We start from the raw sequence: 20,293 nt of genomic DNA, 5'->3' as shown, positions 1-20,293 counted from the left end.
GTTTCATAGTTGGTAGGGTGGGAAGGGACCTGAGCAGATCATCAAGTCCGACCCCCTGCCATGGCAGGAAGGAGGATGGGTCAAAAGACCCCAGCAAGGTGATTGTCGAGCCTTGTCTTAAAGACCCCCAGGGTAGGAGCCAGCATCACTTCGCTTGGAAGTTGGTTCCAGATCCTAGCCGCCCTGACAGTGAAGTAACACCTCCTGATATCTAGCCTGAATCTCCCCTCTGCCAGCTTGTGACTGTTATTCCTGGTCACTCCTGGCGGTGCTCGGGGGAACAGGGACTCCCCCGGTGCCTGCTGGTCCCCCCTAACCAGTTTATAACAGGCCACAAGATCCCCCCTCAGCCTTCTCTTTTGGAGGCTGAACAGGTTCAGGTCCCGCAACCTTTCCTCATAGGACCTACCCTGCAGTCCCCTGATCATACGAGTGGCCTCCTCTGGACCCTCTCCATGCTGTCCACATCTCTCTTAAAGTGCAGCGCCCAGAACTGGACGCAGTACTCCAGCTGCGGCCTGACCAGTGCCGCATAGAGGGGGAGGATCACCTCTTTGGACCTGCTTGAGATGCATCTGTGGACGCACGACAAGGTGCAGTTGGCCTTCCTAACTGCCTCCCCACATTGCTGACCCACGTTCATCTTGGAGTCAGTGATGACTCCAAGATCCTTTTCCGCCTCCGTGCTGGCAAAAGGGGAGTTCCCTAACCTGTAGGTATGGTGCCAGTTGTTCCTCCCCAGGTGCAATGGTGAGTTAAGCTCGAAGTTTTAGATTCCAGTTTTAAGAAACTGTCAGCTGTCCTGCTCACTAAATAAGCTGATTTTACCTGGCTTGCTTTAGGATTCATTTGCTGGCTGGTTAAGTAAATGTACAGTTCCTGTAAACAGAGAATACAGCCGCCGGGTCCGTGCCAGGATTCATTCTGAAGTGACCAGATGGGATCTGTACTTCAACACCCTCTCAACTCTGCATCTCGCATGTAAGAGCCACGTGGTTTGGGTACTGCCCAGAGCCTCACGAAGCCGCCGCATTTATTTCCTCCTGTCCAGCCCTGTCAACACACAGCTTCACTGGGCTCACTTCTGCCCATAAACGGTGGATGGCTGAAGTCCCGTCCGTGGCAACGTATCTCTGCAGCTCATAAATACCTGAATAACCCCCGTGGCTTTAGGAGATCTCTCGACTGTGTTGGTTTGTGAGCCAGGCCCTGAATCTGCAGAAGGACTCAGGTTCCAACCTCCCCCGGCCCCTCAGATCCCTAAATACCTCCACGCTGTGCACCTCACATAGCTCTCGCAAGCAGCCACTTGTGAGAGGAGCGCACCTGCTTGGAGCTCAGTGCCGTTTGCACAGCTTGGGGCTCGTTGCAGCCTTTCTATCTAGTCAAACAAAGAAATGTCAGAAGTCCTACATCTTCCGAGTACAGGACAGTAAACTGAATGTTGAAAACACTGGCGGTGAAGTGTTTCACTATCAAACCAAAATCCGCTAAGCCAGCCGAGCCCTCCTGCATGAAATGCAGTGCTTTCTCCACCTTTTTAGGCTCAAGGCTAAGTCTTGAGTTGCAAAGAGCTCAGACCACGAGAGGTCGGGATGTTTATAAGACTATGAGTTTCTGTTTGAAATCTGTGGGTTCATCTTGTGAATCGAGTTTGCACACCTAGCGATGCTGACACTGGGTGGCACCGCGCAGCACCCATGGAAGGATCTCGCACACCCCAGTTGAGAATCACTGATTTAACCAAACTGCCCTGGTTGTGTTAAGGTTCTTTGGGTCAATGTGATATCTTTGATTAGACCAACTAAATAGTTGGAAAAATCGTTCTTTGCAAGCTTTGGGGCACAAACACCCTTCTTCAGGTCTGGGGAGAGGTTGTCAGTGTGTTTATGCAGCTGGGCAACCCGTTTTACCTGCTGCGCTCTTCCCAGATGGCACGGGGGTAAATGCAGCAACGTCTGTGACAACACAGCTGTGCCCAGGTGGCATCTCAGAAAGGGAATAGTAAAGAGCTTACAATTACCACGGGCAGTAAGTAAACTGCATTCAACTCCAGCAGCATGCTCTGTGCACACATATCTGTTCGGGAGTTCGCAGCTTCTTGCCAAGGTGCTGCGACCCTAGCTGAGCTCTGAGGTCTTTGAACAACAGCAACTGTGGAAGCTCAAGCCGAGGGTAGTTAGAAATCCCGTGCATCCAGGCCCAGGCATGGCTCTGTCTGGTGTAGTCAGATAAGAGGCTGGGCCCTGATGGTGGTTGTCGTGATGTGGCGTGGAGAGCCCGAACACTTCAGGGTCGCGGGAGGCAGGTGAAAGTGGAAGTTGGTGCGCGGCACGCTCTGTGCTGTGTGTTCGGTTGCTGGGGAGCGCGTCCTGGGCAGATCTCTTCCAGGAACCGGGGGCGGACGCAGGGGACCGTTGCCGTTTCCTTCCTGCCTTGAGCAGTGGGGTGCGGCTCCAGCGCTCTCCTTTTCCTTTTCAGGCTTCCTTTGGCTCAGAAAGGGCCTCTCCCTCCTCACTGCAACACAGGGACTTGTGCCCTGCTAGAAAGCCTGGCTGCGCTTTCCCACTTGTCTTAACATTTAGTTTTGATACCCTGGAATACCAGTTTGGTTTCTGGGGCAGCTAGCTGCAGTGATCCAGGGGATCACACCCTGGTTTCCAGTGCAGCGGGGGATCATTTCTTGACTATCTTCTCTTTTAACTGAGTTCTCCCTAGTAATTGCACAAGAGTTTCTGTCACGCTCCTGCCACTTTCTCTTTCAATTTTGCATGTGGGAATAAACTCGGAAGCTAACGCTGCATGTCTGTTCAGCTGAAATTCAGTGTCCGGGTGCCCAAAATGAGGAGGTGATTTTTAGTCAACATTGTAAAGTAAAAAAGAAAAAAAAAGACGTGTTGTGGTATACGGATCAGACGGGAAATGAGCTAAATTGCAGGACTCTGTACAAATATGCTGGATGGTGCAGGTAGCTCTTCTCTGTTTTAGACATTAGGACTATGTTTTTGATCCTGCCAAAATGAAATTAAAAGCCATGAACGTATGGAGGGGGTAGGCACGCCATGGCTGCGTCAGTTCTCCGTAGGAGAAGCTCTGCGTTTGTCTTGTAGAGTCCCTGCCTCATGGTGCTACAAGCCGGAGGCAGGGGTTGTGGTCTCTTTTACATGCCGGGAGGTAGGAAGCCTGCCCCCCCTCTGTCCCTCCCCGCTCCCACCTGGGGAGAGATCCTCTCTTCACGGCTGGGGCCCTGGCATGCTGCTTCCAGCTCGCGGTGGCTGGCAGGAGGGCGCAGGAACAACTGCCCCTTTGGGTCTCATCTGTCCCAAATTGCAGAGCTGCAGCGAAGGGATCAGGTTCTGTCTGTGCTAAGAGCAGGGAGCCGTTTTGACTCCTTCCGTCCATGCCAGAGAAAGGCATGCTCGCAACAGAGTGCTTCTGGCTTTTATATCTTTTTTTTTTAAATCTCTTCTCCTGCGTCCATATCTGATCACTTTGGTATTTTGCTGCCTTCTGTTCTCAGGAGCTTGAGAAGCTGGGCTTGGGAGACGGTGTGGATCTGCACGTGTATGAAATCCCAGTTGAATACCAAACTGTACAAAGACTAATTCCTGCATTATGGAAGAAGCACAGTCCACAAGTGAGTGAGTAAAAGGGGAACTGAGAACCAAAGCCTGCTGTCCTTACTGCCAGGAGCACACGGTTCTGGTGTCAAGTCCAGTTTCTAGCACGTGTTCAAATTTGGGCTGATCCCTGGGCCGGTCCTTCTAGTGGAAGTGCAGGAGGTTGAAGAACAGACCAAGGTGCTGGTTTGTAGGAGCGTTTGATGCTAGGAGGGCAGTCTAAGCACCTTGCCGCTCACCTGTGCCCCCTTGGCTGCTCTGTCCCTGGCACATTCGGTCAGTCATCTCCACCGCCCGTCTGACCTGTGTGAAAGGGTCAGATTGAGTCTCCTCCCCCACGCACCACCGGACACGTACTGCAGGGCTGTCTCCCCCCCGCTCCCCGTGTCAGTAGCTCTAACTTGCTTCCTTCCTCTTGCAGTTGGTAGTTCACGTGGGTGTTTCGGGCATGGCTACTACTGTAACGCTGGAAAAATGTGGACATAATGTAGGCTACAAAGGCTTGGACAACTGCCGGTTCTGCCCCGGCTCCCAGTGCTGCGTAGAAGGGGGTCCAGAGTGCATCGATTCCATCATTGACATGGATGCGGTGTGCAGGAGAGTCTCGACGCTCGGGCTTGATGTTACAGTGACTATCTCCAAGGATGCTGGCAGGTACGGGGTGGTGACCGGCAGGGAAACAAGCTCGTGCTCTCGTGCGTGTTCCTTTCCTGCGGGGCGAAGTTCAGGCTTGGGTTCGGCAGTCGTGTGCCTCCTGGGACCACGTTCCCACTGCCTCAGCCTGTGATGCTCACGCTGGCACACCCACTTTGCGCAGGCATATGTGGCTACATAGAGCCCAGGGCAGTAGAGATTCAGGCCTTTCATCGCCCAGAGCGTTTGACCTCCCACTCCCTTGTATTGCAGTACAGACCATGGAGCAGATGGCCCCATGAACACCTTTGGATGTGCCTTTTTGGTTTTCCTGAGGCCTGGGATTGCCATTAAACTCCAGGTTGTGCAGTTACAAGCACGATGATTTTGCTTTCTGGGGAAAAAGCTGCTTTATCTAGACTAGCAGCTTTAGGAATTGCATACGCCTCTGGGACCTGGCCAGCTGCTGTGGAGATGGTGACAGAGGCCAGAACAAGAGGAGCTTCATCATCCATTCCTGTTCTTTAACAGCTTACCACTGCTAATGAAGCAGGAGCTGCTGGTTATGCTCAAGACGACAGCAGCTATTGCACTGACTCGCCTTACTCTGACCAGTCTTACTCACCAGTTGTCATCTGTCACTAACTAAATAAGCTTTTTTTTTTTTTTCCTTGATTTCAGATACCTCTGTGATTTTACTTACTACACGTCCTTATACCAGAGCCGGGGCAGGTCTGCATTTGTTCACGTGCCTCCGCTGGGAAAACCCTATACTGCAGAACAGCTGGGCAGGGCCCTGCAGGCGATCATAGAGGAAATGCTCGATGTTTTGGAGCAGTCTGAGGGCAAAATTAATTGTCAGCATGAACACTGAAACTGGGCAGACGTCACCCCACTATTGCACTTCCAAGATAATTCCCTACTGCTAAAATCCAGGGGAATCCAGTCTGTCTGAAACGTGCACAGTAAGAACCCAGACTTGAGAATCAAGGTGAATTTCACTCGCAGAAATTGCCGTTCTTTTCTTCAGACGTGTGCATTTCAGCTTAGGCGAAGGAGGATTCAAAGTCTCTTCCCTTAAACCACCTGCAACTACTTATGTCCAGAACTGGCTGAAAAGCGTGCTGTATTTTCTACAGAGCTCACCTGTCAGCTGAATGACAGCTCCTGAACAATCTCATGCAGGCCAGATGGAAAGGTTTATACCTGGAATTGGAGTTCAGGTGCAGGGGATGGATAGTGCCTGCTAATTACTAGTCCTTAATTTAAAAAAGGAAAAAAAAACCCTAGGTTTTTAATATAAAAGGATAGCTGAGAACAGTTGGCATAGAAGGATCTGGGCATGTCTTTGTGAGTAGCCTTTTTCCTTAAGTGTATTTATTTGGTATACAAGTCACTAATTCTTCAGTGAAATCAAATGTGTTTTGGGCACTAAATCTTTCTTTCTTTTTTGCCAATCCTAAACCAGTGCGTTATTGTGGACCCCATGAGGGCTCGGAGTAGGTCGGACCAGCCTGGCTGCTGCCAACAGAAGGGGTTTGAGATTCCTTGTGTGGAGTGCTCTGAGACGTGATGTGGGGATGGCTTTTTGTATGTGGCACGTATCCAAAATGCCAAATATTTCCAAATGTTTTTGTGTGTTTTTTTTAATTATTATTGTGCTAATGCCACCTTTCGTGCTCAGACCAACTGTATACCTCCTGTACAAAGCACACTATCCCATTCCTGCACAGACCACAGTGTGCAGCAGGTGAGAGGGCTTCCCTCGTGACTGCTTTCTGCTTCGGGGATGTACTTTCCTAGAACCTTGGTGCTAGAAGTTACCCAGCCTTTACCTTAAAAGCATCTCCGTGCTTTCCTATTGTTAATTAATTAATTAATTAATTGTAAATTTTCCTTCTCTTCAGAGGTTGGAGGTAGCGTGATGTCCGAGTTAAATACTAGGTCGCTCTCTTGATTTGTCTTTCATACGCACGTGCTAAAATGCAGCTTCAAGGCTGGACCATTTCTGCCAAGCCAAACACCCCAAAGTTTAACCTCTTCCGCTGCCCCAAACCGATTTGTTTGGAAACCTTAAGAATTGTACCTAAAATAGGCATTTCTAGGTTGCCTCTGGCCTCAGTTGTCGCATTGGGGCTCCTCGGTTGTGCCCTGCAGACTCTCCAGATGTGGTACTGAGAAGATGGCTGCAACTTTCCAAGCCCTGAGGGGAACGTTACTAAGCCAGTGTGTGTGTACTCAACCTCCGAGCCATGGTTGTGGTGCATGGTAGGTGCCAGGGTAACACTGGTTGTGGCTGGCATGTCCTCTCTGGGCACTGGTTTTGAATGAGAACTTCTATGACTAGTTCTAATGCTTTTACTAAAACGATATATTGACATAAATACACTTTGAGACTTGCTAGAAATGTCTATCGCTATTTTTGAGTTCTTCAATTATGATGTTTCTGTCCTAGTATCTCTCAGTGAGAGCTGCCTTTTTATTGCTACTTCCCAACTGGAAGTCTAGTGACAAAGAACATGCCACTTCTCATGTGCATTTGAGAGAGAGGATGGAGACTTCTGCAGCTGTGTTCAAGACACCTCTTTTGCTAGAGAAGCTTGTCTGAATGTATGTTTGGGTTGCTTTTAAGGTTAGTTGACCACAGAAGTGGTCGTTGTGTTTCTATACAGGCTCTTCTGGATCATGGAAGTGGCCTTAGAAGCAAGGGTCCATTCTCCTCCTTGTCCAGATGCAGAGTAGCACTTGTTCGGGAACCAGCAGTGGGGAAGACCCCAGCTTCCTGTCTAGTAATTTATTATATTTAATGCTTTGTTTAAATACCAGTGATTTTTGCATGGTTTTTACCCACAGTGGAGTTACTTCACTTTTTCCTGTAGGCAGCTCTGATCATCAAAATGTATCAACTGCTGAACTTCTTAAGAAGAAATGATTCATGTTTCCCCTGAACGTTGCAGGTGATGGGAGTCGTTTGCCGTGACACTGGTTCGCCTACACTTAACCTCTCAGCTGCGAATAAAGTAGGAGCAGGAGCTCCACAGCTGGGGGAGGTGGAGTGGCGGTGGAAGCGAGGCTGGTCTCTGACCTGGCTGCGGCACTGCGGGTCCCAGGAAGTCACAGATGTGGCTTGGCGTGGCTCAGCAAAAGCTCTGCTCTCTGCAGAGTGCTGGCTGGCTCGTTGGAGCAGACGTCCCGTGTCCGTGGCACCTGTCTGCCTCCTGGTTCGGGGGGTAAATCTCTAGCAGCTCTGCATCTAGGGATCATTGGCTGGTCTGGTGACCCTGTTCCGACAGACGTCTCCGGTGCTCAAGGAGGTGCACGGGTTCCTCCAGCATTTCCCTGCTCAGTGCTCCGCACGCCATTATTGAGGGGCTTGTACACGCTGAGCGGAGAGCCTTCCTAGTGCCAATGTTGCACGACACCCAGTGCAATCTGCTTGAGGCCAAGGGGTTGCTGTATGGAAGTCTCTGGAGCGAGGAGTGGAGAAGGGGGGAGGGATGCGGCTGTGCAGAGGGAAGACTACTGCAGATTAGTTTTGCCAACCTGTAAAAGTCTCCCCTCCAGCACCCTCAGGCGGCCCTCTTGCCACCGCCTCTTGCAATCCTCCTTGGAGGGGAGCTTCGATTTCAGTGATTTCTGCCTGCTCAAGGACTGAGAATTGAGCCCTTCCTGTTGGTCATATTTTTTTTTTATTTCCACAAATGTTCTTCACTTTATTTTGAGCTTTGTTTTAACTGTCTGCATCCCCTCACCGTTTGCTTTTGTAAAGCTTCATGTGATCAGTTTTATTTACTAGAAAACATAATTTATTCTATAATCTCTTTGTTCTAAGAATTAGTAGTTGGAGATGATTTTTTGAAAGAGCGGGTGTTTTATGTTGTTAGTAGTCAAGTTTTGTATAGCAAAACTTTTTTAATTGTGACATTTAACTCATTTTATTTAATCCTACCTAAATTAAATACTTTTTTTGTTTTGTTGAATCTTTTTGTTAAACTCATTAACATGCAATGCGTTTCCTATATATACGTCTTTGGTTTGCAATTGCAACATAAAAATGATCAAAAGCTTCTCCAAACAGTGACTGTCATGTGTAATGTTTGCTGTCTGCTTTCTCCTTCAGATCATTTAATAAAGAGAACTATGCTAATTTGCATGGCCTGGAAGACCCATTGCCAACTACCAAGCTTTTCAAAGAAGCAAGTAAACGAAGGAAAGTCAGGCTGACTTCTCATTAGTTTACTTTATATTTTTACAGGGTAATAACTTGCAAAGCTTTAGCAAGGTCTCATTGCAGCGCCGGGTCTGCTGTTCATCGCCTCTGCACAGTGGGGTTGGAGAGCTGGGGGGAGCAGGTTTGCAGAGAAGACAAGAGAATTGGGGAGGTTCCTTTGCACAGGGCCGGGTGTTGTGTTATGCACTCGCCAAGCAGGGGGTGAGTGGGTGACGTTTGGCACTTGGCTGTTTCAGTGTGAAAACAGTGTTGGATTGTGAGAAGCTACAGATACTTGTGTAGCCGTTCCAGAATTGGTGACCACAAGAGCGGGGGAAATCCAGGTTGCGGAAGTGCCCAGTAACGTACATGGTGTGATGGGAGGAGGTGTACAGCAGCTCCTGAACCTGAAGGATTCTGCGAATAGAAAGACTTGGGCGTCGGGAGCGTGCTCGTGAAGTTGAACGCTGCCACATGGGAGTGGGTGGCGCGAGCATCAGAGAAGGGATTTTGGAAGATGAAAGGTCACGCATGGCGCACGTTTGTTTTTAGTGCGGCTCAGGTTCAGTCTCCTCTGGGCTGGGTAGTCGCAGGGAAGATGGCAAAGAGTTATGGAGATGGTTAGAGGTGTTGAGGAGGATTGTGACGTGGGACTGAAAAGCATTTTCTGTGGAGGGGCCTGGGTGAGGGCTGCCCAGCCTCCTCCCTCTCTCCGCTCCAGGGACAAAGGGAACATTAAGAATATATTTGAAATAAATGCCACCTTCTGCATTTCACCTGGGAGTTGACTGCTGCTGGCAGGTGCTTAGCTAGCCTCTTGATGCTGGTTTGGGTGCTGGCAACAGCACGCACAGAGGAATCCAACTTTGTGGCGTAAGTAGGCTTCTGACAGAAATCGAGAAGTGATCTTCGTCCCCAGGTAGTGCTGCGTGATGGAGCAGGGAGAGGTGGCACTCGCACAAGAGCAGCCCGAGACAGGATAATGGACTTGTTGGGCCAGAGGTCTGATCTAATGTGATAGCCTATCTGCATTTCCGTAGCACTTGTGCGGTAAGTACTTAGAGCAAGTCAAGAAAGGATCTCATTTACTTACCCAGGCAGCAAAAGGTTTTGTTTTTGCTTGGCTGCGACATCCAGACTTTGATGTGTTGTGTGTGGTCTGCCCAGCTTCCAGGAGCGTTAACGGCTCGTGCCTCGCTCAGCTGGCAGGCGGTAGCAAAGTCGCTGGCATGAGGTGGTCTGCCTGGGGTAAGGACTCGGGAGCGCCCAAGGCTGCAGACTAGCTAGCAGAAGGCACCGACTCCAGGATTTTTTCAGTGAAAAACGTAAGGCACTTGTCTGCCTGCCTGCCTGCCTGCCTACCTTCCTTTCAGTATTGTGATAATCCTCATACTTGCCATATGTGATGGTATTCAGTGAAATGTGTTATAACAAGCAGACCCTTGAAAGGTGTAAAAGCAGTGACAAGGGGAAGACCTGCCTGAACCAGAAAAGGGGAAAGAGGTGGTAAAATATCAAAGAAATAGCTTCATCTGGCCCACTCCCTGTAGCACGAGCAAGAACAGCGGATTCTGGCAGCCTGAGGGTGCTCTGCCGCAGCTGAAGTGCGAGTCTGGATCTGTTTTAACTCCGTGTTTCTCATCTTTCGAACCAGTGGATGAACAGCCTCGCTCCAAGCACTGCTTACCACTTCTGAGGGCTGGTCCAGGTTAGTTCACTCTGCTGACTCTTTTCCAGCTGTCTTGGGAAGCTTGCATGAAGTGCAGCCTGTCACACCTTAAAATCTTGTTGCCATGTCCCAGAAATCATTGCTAACGCTTTTGCGGTGGTGGAAGGCGCTTTTCTTTTCCAAACTAGCACTTGCAGTTGGATGGAACGAATGGTCTCTTATCAGTGCAAAAATACTTGGTTGGTTTGCTAAACGTCCAAAGCAAAGCAAAACTCTCTCAAGGAAAGATAGACCCGTAGCTGCTCTTCGGCCATTCAGATAAACTGTTAACCACTCGCCCAGTTCTTTGAAACGAGGAAGTTGCTGCTACTTAAAGATGTCTGTTGTAGATAGGAACAAAATACGAGAAACGAAACTATACACTGCCCTCCAGGTAACCTCTGTGCTACTCCTAATGCAGATTTAGGTATAGTATTGTAGCTTATTAAAATACCAGTTTACTTTAATGAACAGGGAGTGCCTTTCCTGGGGCCGGGCTTGCTTTTGGGATGCATGTGGGCTTGGGGAGGGGAAAACGGGGAGACTGGGCTCCTGCAGCTGGGTGTAAATTGCTGAACTGTTTTCCAGTCCCCTTTCGGTGAGTAAATTCTGTAGCAGCTCTGCACTGGACTCAGCTATTACAACCTCTGGAAAACCCATCCAGACCTAGCGAGAGCAGAGAAATTGCTGTTTTAGCATGTGTGTGCACACGTGTGGATGTGCACGCGCACACGGTCTGTCTTGTCACTGTGCGTTTGGTAACCTGGCTGATCTGCTGCTCCCATTTCTTCAGATGCTCTGTTATCTGTTTGGACTTCCCCTGGTTATGCATGTTACGGCATCACTTGGCCTTTCAAGTCCTCCTGTACGTCAGTTGTGGTGAAATCAAACAATTGTCTTTTCCGAGTATCTCAGGTGTTGCCTATCTTGTGCTTATCAGGACTCTTGGAGCTACAATTATAAATTTGTTGGGGCTTCTGTTTTACTCAGTGTGTTCTCGCAGTGCCTTGTAAAACCAAACAATCTCGTGTGTCACAAAAGGGCTGTGTAATAACGAGTGGTACCGTACGTACTTCAACTTGCCATGGCTAGACTGGACTCTGTAACAGAAAACTGACACTGGTAGTTCGAAGTCAATAAAATGAGTGAACTCTTTGTCTCGGTGGTGTTCTTTGACGAGCTGTCCCGAAGGGCCTGCTCTCGGAAAGCCTGTGGTGTGGTGTCCACGTGGGGTTTTTATGTCCTAGGCTATGGCACTCCTCTCCCTGCCCCCCCTGCTCCATCTACCTGGAGATAGTTTGCTGTTAAACCTCAGTGGCATCCTTCAGCTCCCTGCGTAATGCGGGGACAAGCATGCAGAAGTGCAGACCTGCAGCCCAAATGCATGCCGATCCGGCTATGTAGACAGCATCTGGTAAGGGGCCCTGGCAGGATGTGGCGTGGCAGCAGAGGAGGGGAACAGGGAGGGACCAGCACTGGAGGATCCCATTGCTGGCCCCAGGCCCCGGTGCAGGGAAGACAGAAGTGTTCGCTCATGCAGGAAACCCCCAGGGGCTAACACTGGAGATGCTTCCTGCGAAGGCCTCACCTCTCCATGCTCCCCATCTCTGGCATGGCATTGACAGGAGAACTCAACTCTTTCCCAATGTTTCAAGCACTTGGCCGCTTGCTGCTGGGGTTTCCTCCCCCGGACTCACTCGACATAGCCAAGACCCTTGTTTAACTTTGGCAGCTGGCTCAATTCGCAAAGAGCCAAGAAGCCTGAATCTTCAGCAGGCAGCAGCTGCTCCAACCAGTCCCTTTCGGTGTTACCCGGAGATGCGCAGCTCCACGGAGCCACAGGCAGAGCCCGTTAGCTGAGCCCTGCGCAGCCACAGTGCATTCGCTGCACGTCACTTGAGGTGGGAGCACTGGGTTTCTTCACAAGGTGAGGGCTTGAGGGGGCAGGAAGAGCTGTCTGGTAGGGGAGCAGGTCCCTGCTTTCTGGAGCCATCTCCTCCGAGACACCAGGCTAGCCACGTATTTCCCCATCCCTGTGCTACAAATGCAAGATCTGGGTCTTCATCATGGCTTTTGCGTAATGATACTATAACAGACCTGTCCCTAGATGAGGTGGTTGTGCCCTCCTGTGCACTGGGCACCTGCTAGCTCCTGTCTTCCCAACTGTGACAGGGCGGGACCTAGGAGCGGCCGTGATCTCTCCTAGCGCCCCCTACCGTGCCAAGTTGGTATAAAATGCACCCTCGTTCTCGCCCTCGTAGCCCGCAGTGGGGCCTTGCCCCGCAATCGAGGCTCAGGTGGCCGTAGCCATGCCTGGCCCCCAGACCCCCTTCTTGGGTCCTACGCCCCACTGGGGCTTCCCACAGTCAAGGCTCAGGTGGCCGTAGCCATGCCTGGCCTCCAACCCCCTCCTTGGGCCTTAACCTAAGCACCCTCTGGGGTTTACAGTTCCTGTGCGGCTCAGGCGGCCTCAGCCTTACCTGGCCCCAATCCACTGTGCCCCTTCTCAGGGCTGGGGTCAGTACCCCCTTAATGCTGTGCCCTGTCTGGCACCAGGGTCTCCACACCACTGTGGAGCCCCATGAGGCCTCCTCCAACCCCTCATAGCCTCGCCCGGTCCTCCGGTGTAACAACAAACAATAAACGCAATAACATGAGCCAGCCGGCTCCAGCTCAACCCAAGCCTCCTGGCTAAAACACAATTTCTAAGCCCTCTGGCTAGCCATCATTCAAATCCCTACCAGGGTTTGCTCCATTCAGGCCGCCTAGCTTCTCTGCTCAGCTTGCTCCAGCCCAGCTCCTACTTCCTCAGCTACCAGAGGGGAACTGCCTGCTTGGCCTCAGCCTGGGCTGTTTATATAGGCCAGGCCCTGCCCCTTCTGGTCAGCTGACCAACTGCGGTTGCCCCGGCAACCGGCACCTGGCCTTCTTTCTAGGAGCCAACATAGCGCAGTGAGGGCAGTGGAGACGCCAGGAGCATATTCAGTGCTGCTGACGTGTGGGATGAAACACCAGACCTCCTGCTGCGCACAGCTTGGCAGAGGGATGGCTACAGAGAGAGGCCATCCCCTCTCGCAGGCCCCAGAGAGCTTCACAAAGGACTCCAGGCACCTGGGAGACCTGAAACCTGGGAAATGAGCCTCTTTCAGTAGCCTTTAATGCCCTCCAGAACAGGCAGGTGGGACCATTCCTGCCGGGTGGCTTCTGCGGGAGGCAGCATCGCAGGCCTCTTCCCCTGAGCTGTGTAGGGATGCAACTTGGAGAAGTTTGCGTGCACATGTCTGAGCTGCCACCTCCCTGCGTGCTTCTCCAGATGCCCAGTCCTCTTGGAAGTCAGCTCTGCATCCAGCTTTGTTCCTGGAGGAGCTTCTTCATGGAGCAGGTGAGAAGTGGGAGCCTGGTGGATGCTGGGCATAAGGGGTGTGTCTACACGTGCACTTTGATGTGCATTAGCCTATTTTAATGCACATTAAAGTGTCACCAAAAAAGTGCTCTTTAGCTAACGTGCATTAAAATAAGCTAATGCACATTTTTCTAGTACTTCCGCGTGTACAGGAGCCACCAAGCTGCCGGGCTGTGCTGCCTGGTGCTGCTGCCGGGCTGTGTTGTGTGAAGCCACGAGGTGGTGCCTGCGCATCGCAAATGCAGGGACCTGCTCTGGAGTGGCTGCTTTTCCCTGCCTGCACCAGGTCCTCGCTTCTTCCTTTGGTCTTTCAAAAAAAAGAGAAGCTCCCGGTTGGGCCCAGCCTGAGCCTGAGCCAGCCCTTCCCCAACCGCCCTGAGGCCAGAGAAGAGAAGAGCTTGATGCTCTGTGCTTGGGGCAGGCCAGGGGAGGTGCATCCTGATGCTGCAGGAGCTGGTGGCGGGTGGGAGATTGCCCAGCAGTGTGGAGCCTGCCCTGGGGACCCTGCAGCGTTGTAGGGCAGGGTGAGAGGCTTCCCAGCTCTGCCTCTGGCAGTCCCAAGCCCTTGCCCCGGTTGCTTTTTCTCTGTAAGGTAGGATGTGGCTGTCAATGCCTCCCACGTCCTGGGTGCTTCACCTGCTGTCCCTGCCTGCAAGGAGCTGTGGGAGGGCAAGGCCTTCACAGCAAGTATCTGCTGTCATGAGCCCCCAGCCTGGTGCTGAGTTCTTCTCATGCACCAACACACCTGCTTCTGCCTGTCCTGCACTCCTGCGCAGGGGACTGAGCCCCGGGGTTAGCAATGGGATGTTCCCAGCTCTGCCACCACCGTGCCACATAATTCTGAGCAGTCCCTTCCCTCTCGTGCCTCAGTTTCCCCGATGCTCGGTGGAGGAGCCCAGCACTGCCCCATCCACAATATCAACAGGTACCTGCAAGAGCTGGACGGCGGCACAGATAGACAGTGTCTCGTTTGCCTTTTCTAGGGCCGGGTGGAGAAGTGTCCAAGTTCGTGCTGTGTCACTTGTGCGACTGCCCAGGCTTTTCCTCTGAGCTGGAGGCTTGAAACTGCTTCCTTGCTTCTCGCTGCCTCTGCAGGTGCCGTATCTTGTGATCTCGCTCGCAGCCTTCGAGGGACGCGAGAGCGGAGCGTCCTCGCCCCAGCAAGGGACGCACAGTGGATGCCAGTGCACAGACTGGCAGCAGCTCCACTTGCCCAGACCATGATCGTCCTGGGGTGCGTGGCCGCCGTTCCCACGTGGGGTTTGTGTTGTGGGGCACTGCTGGGCACGGGAGTGATGCTGGCTGGGACCGTAGGTGCAGGGAGCTGGTGTAAGAGTCCCATGTCCCTTCCCCATCAGCAGTGGGTTCATGGGTGGCCCAGAAGAGCTCTCCAGCCAAAGCAAAGGTGAGGAAGAGCCTGCCCTTGGGACAGCACCAGCCAGGGCGCCCCTGGCTCCCATCGGTGCAGGCGGCTGTGCAATCTGGCCTGGGCACGGCTGGCGTTTCCTGCCTGCGCAGAGCCATGTGCTGCAGGAGGCCTTGGCCCTCACCCCCCGTCTCTGAGCCTTGCTCAGACCCTGCCCCAGCCTCCTGCCCCCGCTTTCCCAGGGCAGGGGCCAAGTGCCTGCCGCACCCGAGAGGATTCCCTGGCATCTGCTCTCGGCTCCGGAGGGGGAAAGGTCCTGAGCGTGCTGCTCAGGACTGGGGTGGCCCTTGCAGTAGCAACATCGTCTAGCTCCTGCTCCCTGCAAACGCAAAGCGAAGACTCGTTCCTTTGCCCACGTGCATCCTCCTGGGCTTCCCCCTGCCACGGTGTTGAGCCAAGGCAGCTGCTGAGGCTGTGGCTGGGGCTGGGGTGTCCCAGGGCCTGTGGGGAGGGGCTGAGCACAGTCTGGTTGCCCTCTGTCAGAGCTGGGTTGCTCTGTGCCACCGGCTCCCGGGCTTGCAGCCTGCGTTGTGGCACCGCGCAGCTCTCGGGGAGGTCACTGCGGACGCAGCGGCACCAGACTCTCTTGTGGCTCCTGAAGATCATGTCCCTGTCCGGGGGGCAGGGCTGCCCACGCCCCCTGTGCGCTTGCCCACCGTGGCCTGTCAGCGGCAGGGGCTGAGCCACAGCCTGGCCCCCACATTGGCTCGAGGGGGACGGGATGCGTTGGGACCAGGTCCCCTGCCCCGCTGGTGCCCTCAGGGTGTGTGGCTGGACGCGGGGTTGGGAGGCTGCGGTGCTGTGATGTGCTTCTGGGCTGTGACACGGAGCTGCCCAGGGTGTTTCCTCCTTCCCGTCAGCTGCGCGGGGCTGCGCTCGCCTGCTCTCCGTCCACGCTGGGCTGGGGGGCGGCGACCCCCGGCACGGACGGCGCTGGCGGTCACGGCGCGGGGAGTGGCGCAGCACGAGGGAGGCTGGGACAGCCCTGTCCTCAAGGCACGGGCTGGCTGCGGGAGAGTGTCCTGGCTAGGAGTTGGCTCCGGGCTGGGGCCTGTGGCCAGGATGGGCCTGTGCCGAGTGGCACGGCGCGGCACGGCGCGGCTGGAAGGTGTTCCTGGAAACATCCGGCGGCGTTTCTATTTTCGGTGGCCGGTGGGATGCGCAGGCCGGGAGTTCTGGGAATCCAGTCGCAGCGCGGGACGGGCGGTGGAGCCAGGCCCGTCCCTCCGGCAGGAATGCGTGCCTCATCTTCAGGGAGGGCGAGCCGCCAGCTGCTCCGTGCCACGGGCTCGCCTGACTCACCAGCCTGCTGCTCCAGCGCCCCGAAAGGTCACCGCGGACCCCACGGCCCAGACTCGCCGTGACGCGCAGCGGGACGGCCTGTGTCCTGCTGGAGCTCCCCGCGTGGCAGGGGGGCGACGCATTCCTGCCATTCCTCCCACTCCCTTGCAGAAGCATCTTGCAGCGCTGCTTCCCACACCGCAGCCCTGGCACAGACGGCCCCAGGAGCGTGTGGTGTGCCACAGGCCAAGGGGCCGGCCTCCCTCCCCCTGCCCCCCCGGGTGTCCGGCACGACCCTTGCTTCACAGCCTGAGCTTTAAAAGCCGGTGGCTGAAGGTGGGGGCTTCCCCTGGGCAAGGCCCCGAGCACCCCGAACCCTCGTGCAGTGGCTGGGGGAGGCAGGGAGTCGATGAGCTGAGTCTGGAGAGGCCTCGAGTCCCGGGTTTTGTACGAAACCTGTGCAACCCCATGGGCTCTCTCTGAGCTGGGCTGCAGCTCTCCCCGTCTGCTCCCTGCTCCTGGGGCTGTGCCCCAGTGTCTGCGCCCCAGCCCCGTGGTGAGCGAGCTGCAGGGCCCGTGGGGCAGGCGGGCTCTCCCACGGCTCCCTGCTGCAGCTGCTTGCCCACGAGCCGGGAGGACCCGACGGGGCAGAGAGGAAGAGACCTTTCCCCCTTCCCCGAACAGCAGCAACTGTGGCTTCAGCTGCAGCCAACACTTCCCCTCCCGTTGGGCCAGCCGGGCCCCCCGTCCTGGGGCTCGGAGCCCCCCCGCCTCCTGCCTGCAGCGGCCGGGGGGCCCTGGGCGAGCGGGGCGTGGGCAGGGTTGACCCGTGCAAGGGGGAGGGGAGGGAAGGGAGTGATGGGGAAGTGGTTTCTTACTTCTGCTGCTGTTGTGCTCTTCTGGAGCTGGGCCAAGGGAGGCCCTTGCTCCCACACAGGCCATTGCCTCCCCGGTCACATCCGTTGTGCAGGCAGACGCTGGGGTGTGAAGCTGCTGCTGCGAGCAATTAGGAAGCCCCTGCACCTGCAAGCTGCATCCCGGGCACATGGAGACCTTGCTGTGTGGGGGCTACTCTGCACCATGTCCTCTACGGTCAGCATGAAGCGGGGCCCCAAACGACTCCCCAGACCCCGCAGTCACTGCTCCTCCACCCTCGGCTCCTGCAGTGCCTGCAGCTGGGCAGGGGCGAGCGCTGCAGCCCCCTCCCAGCGGTGCCGGGGCTCGTGCCCCGCTCCCTGGCCAGGCCGGAGCCCGCACTGTTGCATCTTCGCTGCCACGTGTACATGTGCCACCGCCCAGCAGCCGGTGCCTGCCTGCCTCGGCCATGCCCAAGCCGCTGCTCTGCTGTGGCGATGCCCTTGGCACCAGCGGGGAGAGGAGCTTGCGGCACTGAGATCCAACCCAAGGGGCGGCCGGAGGGGCTGATCACAGTGCCCGTGGGGTCACGCGCCTCACGGGCTCCTCGGGACACGCCAGGGTGTTGCATCACCGGCCTGCGGCCTTTGCGAGCGTGCTACGGGAGGACAGCGAGTTTTACAGCCACGACTGGGCTGTAAATCACCCACCCCAGCAGCCGGCGCCGTGCGGAGGAAAACATCCTGCCGGAGCGCGCTTTGATGCTCCCCGGCTCCAGGCCCCGTGCGTCACTTGCGGGCAGGAAACGTAAGGAGCCGCGCGCCTGGGCTGCCAAACCCGGCGTGGGCAGAGACAGGCGGGAATGTCGAGGGCTTGTTGCCCCGCGCGGGGGGCGACGCTCCGGCCATGGCAGGGGGTTCGCCGCCGGCCTGGGTGCTAGGGGCACGACCCCACTCCTCACTGCTCTGCTCCGCTGGCTCGGCCTCCTGGGCCCCGTGCAGGGTCGGCTCGGGCCTCTCCGTCCTCACGCTGAGCGCGGGGGCTGGAGCGAAGCCCTGCGGCATAAAGCCCCAGCAAACCCTGGGCTTGAGGATGCTCTCCAGGTGCTGCATCGTAGCCGGGGCCTGCTCGGCCTGGAAGTGCTGCATTGCCCAGCGCCCTCCAGCTGCACAGCACCCCGGGCCTGGCCTGAGCAGGGAGCGGGGGGAGGCTCAGCCCATCCCTGCCAGTCCGGTGCATCCTGCGCAGGACGCGTGACCTGGAAGCCAGCGCCTGGGGGCACCTCGCCCCTGCCCACCTGCTCCGCGGCCCGTCGGCTCCTGGCTTTCAGGCCTGCGCGAGCTACGGGGCCTCGCTGCCCTCTCCTCAGCCAACCTCACGGAGACGCCCGGCTGCAACCCCAGCCGGCGCTGCCCGGAGCTCCTTCGGATCAAGGCGCATAGCTGAGGGGATTATGGTAATCGCCTGCGTCCCGCAGCACGGCGAGCTGCAGACCAGCCGCTTGGCACCGGTTCAGGACATGCTGGAGCTCGGCGCAGAGGCCGGCGGGGGCCAGGGAAGCCCCTTGGTGGGGGCTGCAGCCTCCTTAGCCCAGGGACAGGCAAGGACTGGAGCCAGCTGCGCTCCCCGCATGCCCGTGGCTCCCGTCGATCTGGAGAGCTGGGTCGGGGTGGCTGACAAGCGTCCTGGCTTCATGCGCCCATGCTCGGCGTGCAGCACTTCCTTGGCTGCCCCGTGGTGCACGGGAGCAGGTGCACCGGGACAGACCTCAGGGTCAGGCAGTTGGAGGGAGGCACCTGCCCGTCCTGAGACTGGTTCTGGCCCGGTCACGGGAGGCTGGCACTGGCAGAGGGTGCAGCAGTGGCAGCAAGCTCCCGAGAGCCATGCTTAGCCCCGGCATTACACACTCCCGTGGGGGCATTCGTACTTTGATCTCTGCTCCCAGCCGCCTGGGCAAAGCCGGGACCCCGGGCAGCAGGCGGAGGTGAACGTGCCACCTGGAGTGCAGCGAGGGCTGTATCCGGGCACGGGGTGTTCTGCGTGGTCCCAGCAGGGCTGTGGCCTGGCTCTCAGCTTCCCTGAGCAGGTTTGCCAGCCCGTGCCCTGCCTTCCCACCTCGGACACCCCAGCGCCCCCCAGGCAGCACCTCCGCGGCCTGTGGGGAGAGCGGGGAGGATTCCCCAGGCTCCCCGGAGGGGCCAGGGCTGGCCAGGGGGAATCATCCGAGCTATTCGTTGTCTCCATAGCTGCAAAACATCTTGCAAATAAGCAGGCCGTGCTGTCAGGGCTCCCTGGCGCATTCCAGCCGGGTGGCGCGGCGGGCCGGGAGGGGGGCTCTTCATCGCTTGAGCTTCCCCAGGGCAGGGGCAGCGGGCCGGCCGTGTTTACGCCTTTCCCCCGTGACGTCAGGCAGGCCATGGGGGGGGGCACTGGGAGAAGGGCGGAGAGATGAGGCAGAGGGGCAAGGTTCAGCCTATAAAGCCAGGTCTGGTCAACTTCATTCATTCGCCCGGCAGCCACCGCCGCGCCGCACCGTGCCACGCCACGCTGCGAGCTCTGTGTCTGCGCCCGCACACGCACGGCTCGCAGCCATGCGCCACTCGCGGCTGGGCCCGGGCCCCGCCACCACCTGCCTCACGCTGCTCTTGCTGCTGTCGCCCCCCGTGCAGCTGCGGGGCTGGGATGAGACACGGCTGCATCTGGAAGCCCTCAAACGGGGCATCCTCGACCAGTTGGGCATGCCCAGGCCGCCCACCGTCCGGCAGGCGCTGGACCAGGACAGCGTCCGCAGGGCGCTCCAGCTCTACGAGGAGAAGCTGGCCCAGCTGTGGGGCAACCAGAGCAGGGCAGAGCTCTCCCCGCCCGCCTCCGCCCGTGCCCTTCACCTCCTGGCCCCGACCCGTAAGTGGAGCCACCCCAGCCGGCTCAGCTTGGGCCTGGGGCCGTTCGCGGCATCGCTTCTAGCCACAGCTGCACGAGCTGAGTCCTTGGGTGCGCTGGGCAGGGCCCCTGTGTCCCAGGCAGGTGCAGAGAGGGGCTGACCAAGAGCTCCTTGGGGCCCAGCCTGCGTCCTGGCATCGCAGCCCTCCGCGTAGCAGAGCCCCGGGAAGCGCTCCCCGTGCCCATGCACCAGGCCCTGGCAGGCTCTCGCCGGGAC

The 20,293-nt window shown here is 56.3% G+C and overlaps 1 protein-coding gene across 1 annotated transcript in view; it reads left to right on the top strand.

Annotated features, from left to right (window-relative positions):
- The window catches only part of PGPEP1 (pyroglutamyl-peptidase I), a 29,900-nt gene extending 18,574 nt beyond the window's left edge, over positions 1 to 11,326 (top strand). The window contains exons 3-5 of the mRNA XM_019513637.1: positions 3,521 to 3,637; positions 4,042 to 4,274; positions 4,935 to 11,326. Coding sequence (XP_019369182.1) covers positions 3,521 to 3,637; positions 4,042 to 4,274; positions 4,935 to 5,127 — 543 coding nt within the window. The 3' untranslated portion in view covers positions 5,128 to 11,326. The remainder of the gene's footprint in view (positions 1 to 3,520; positions 3,638 to 4,041; positions 4,275 to 4,934) is intronic.
- Positions 11,327 to 20,293: the final 8,967 nt, after the last annotated feature.

This window comes from Gavialis gangeticus, unplaced genomic scaffold (assembly GCF_001723915.1).
Source record: "Gavialis gangeticus isolate Ggan-Ray unplaced genomic scaffold, GavGan_comp1, whole genome shotgun sequence".
NCBI lineage: Eukaryota > Metazoa > Chordata > Crocodylia > Gavialidae > Gavialis > Gavialis gangeticus.
This window is presented reverse-complemented; position numbering and strand designations above follow the sequence as displayed.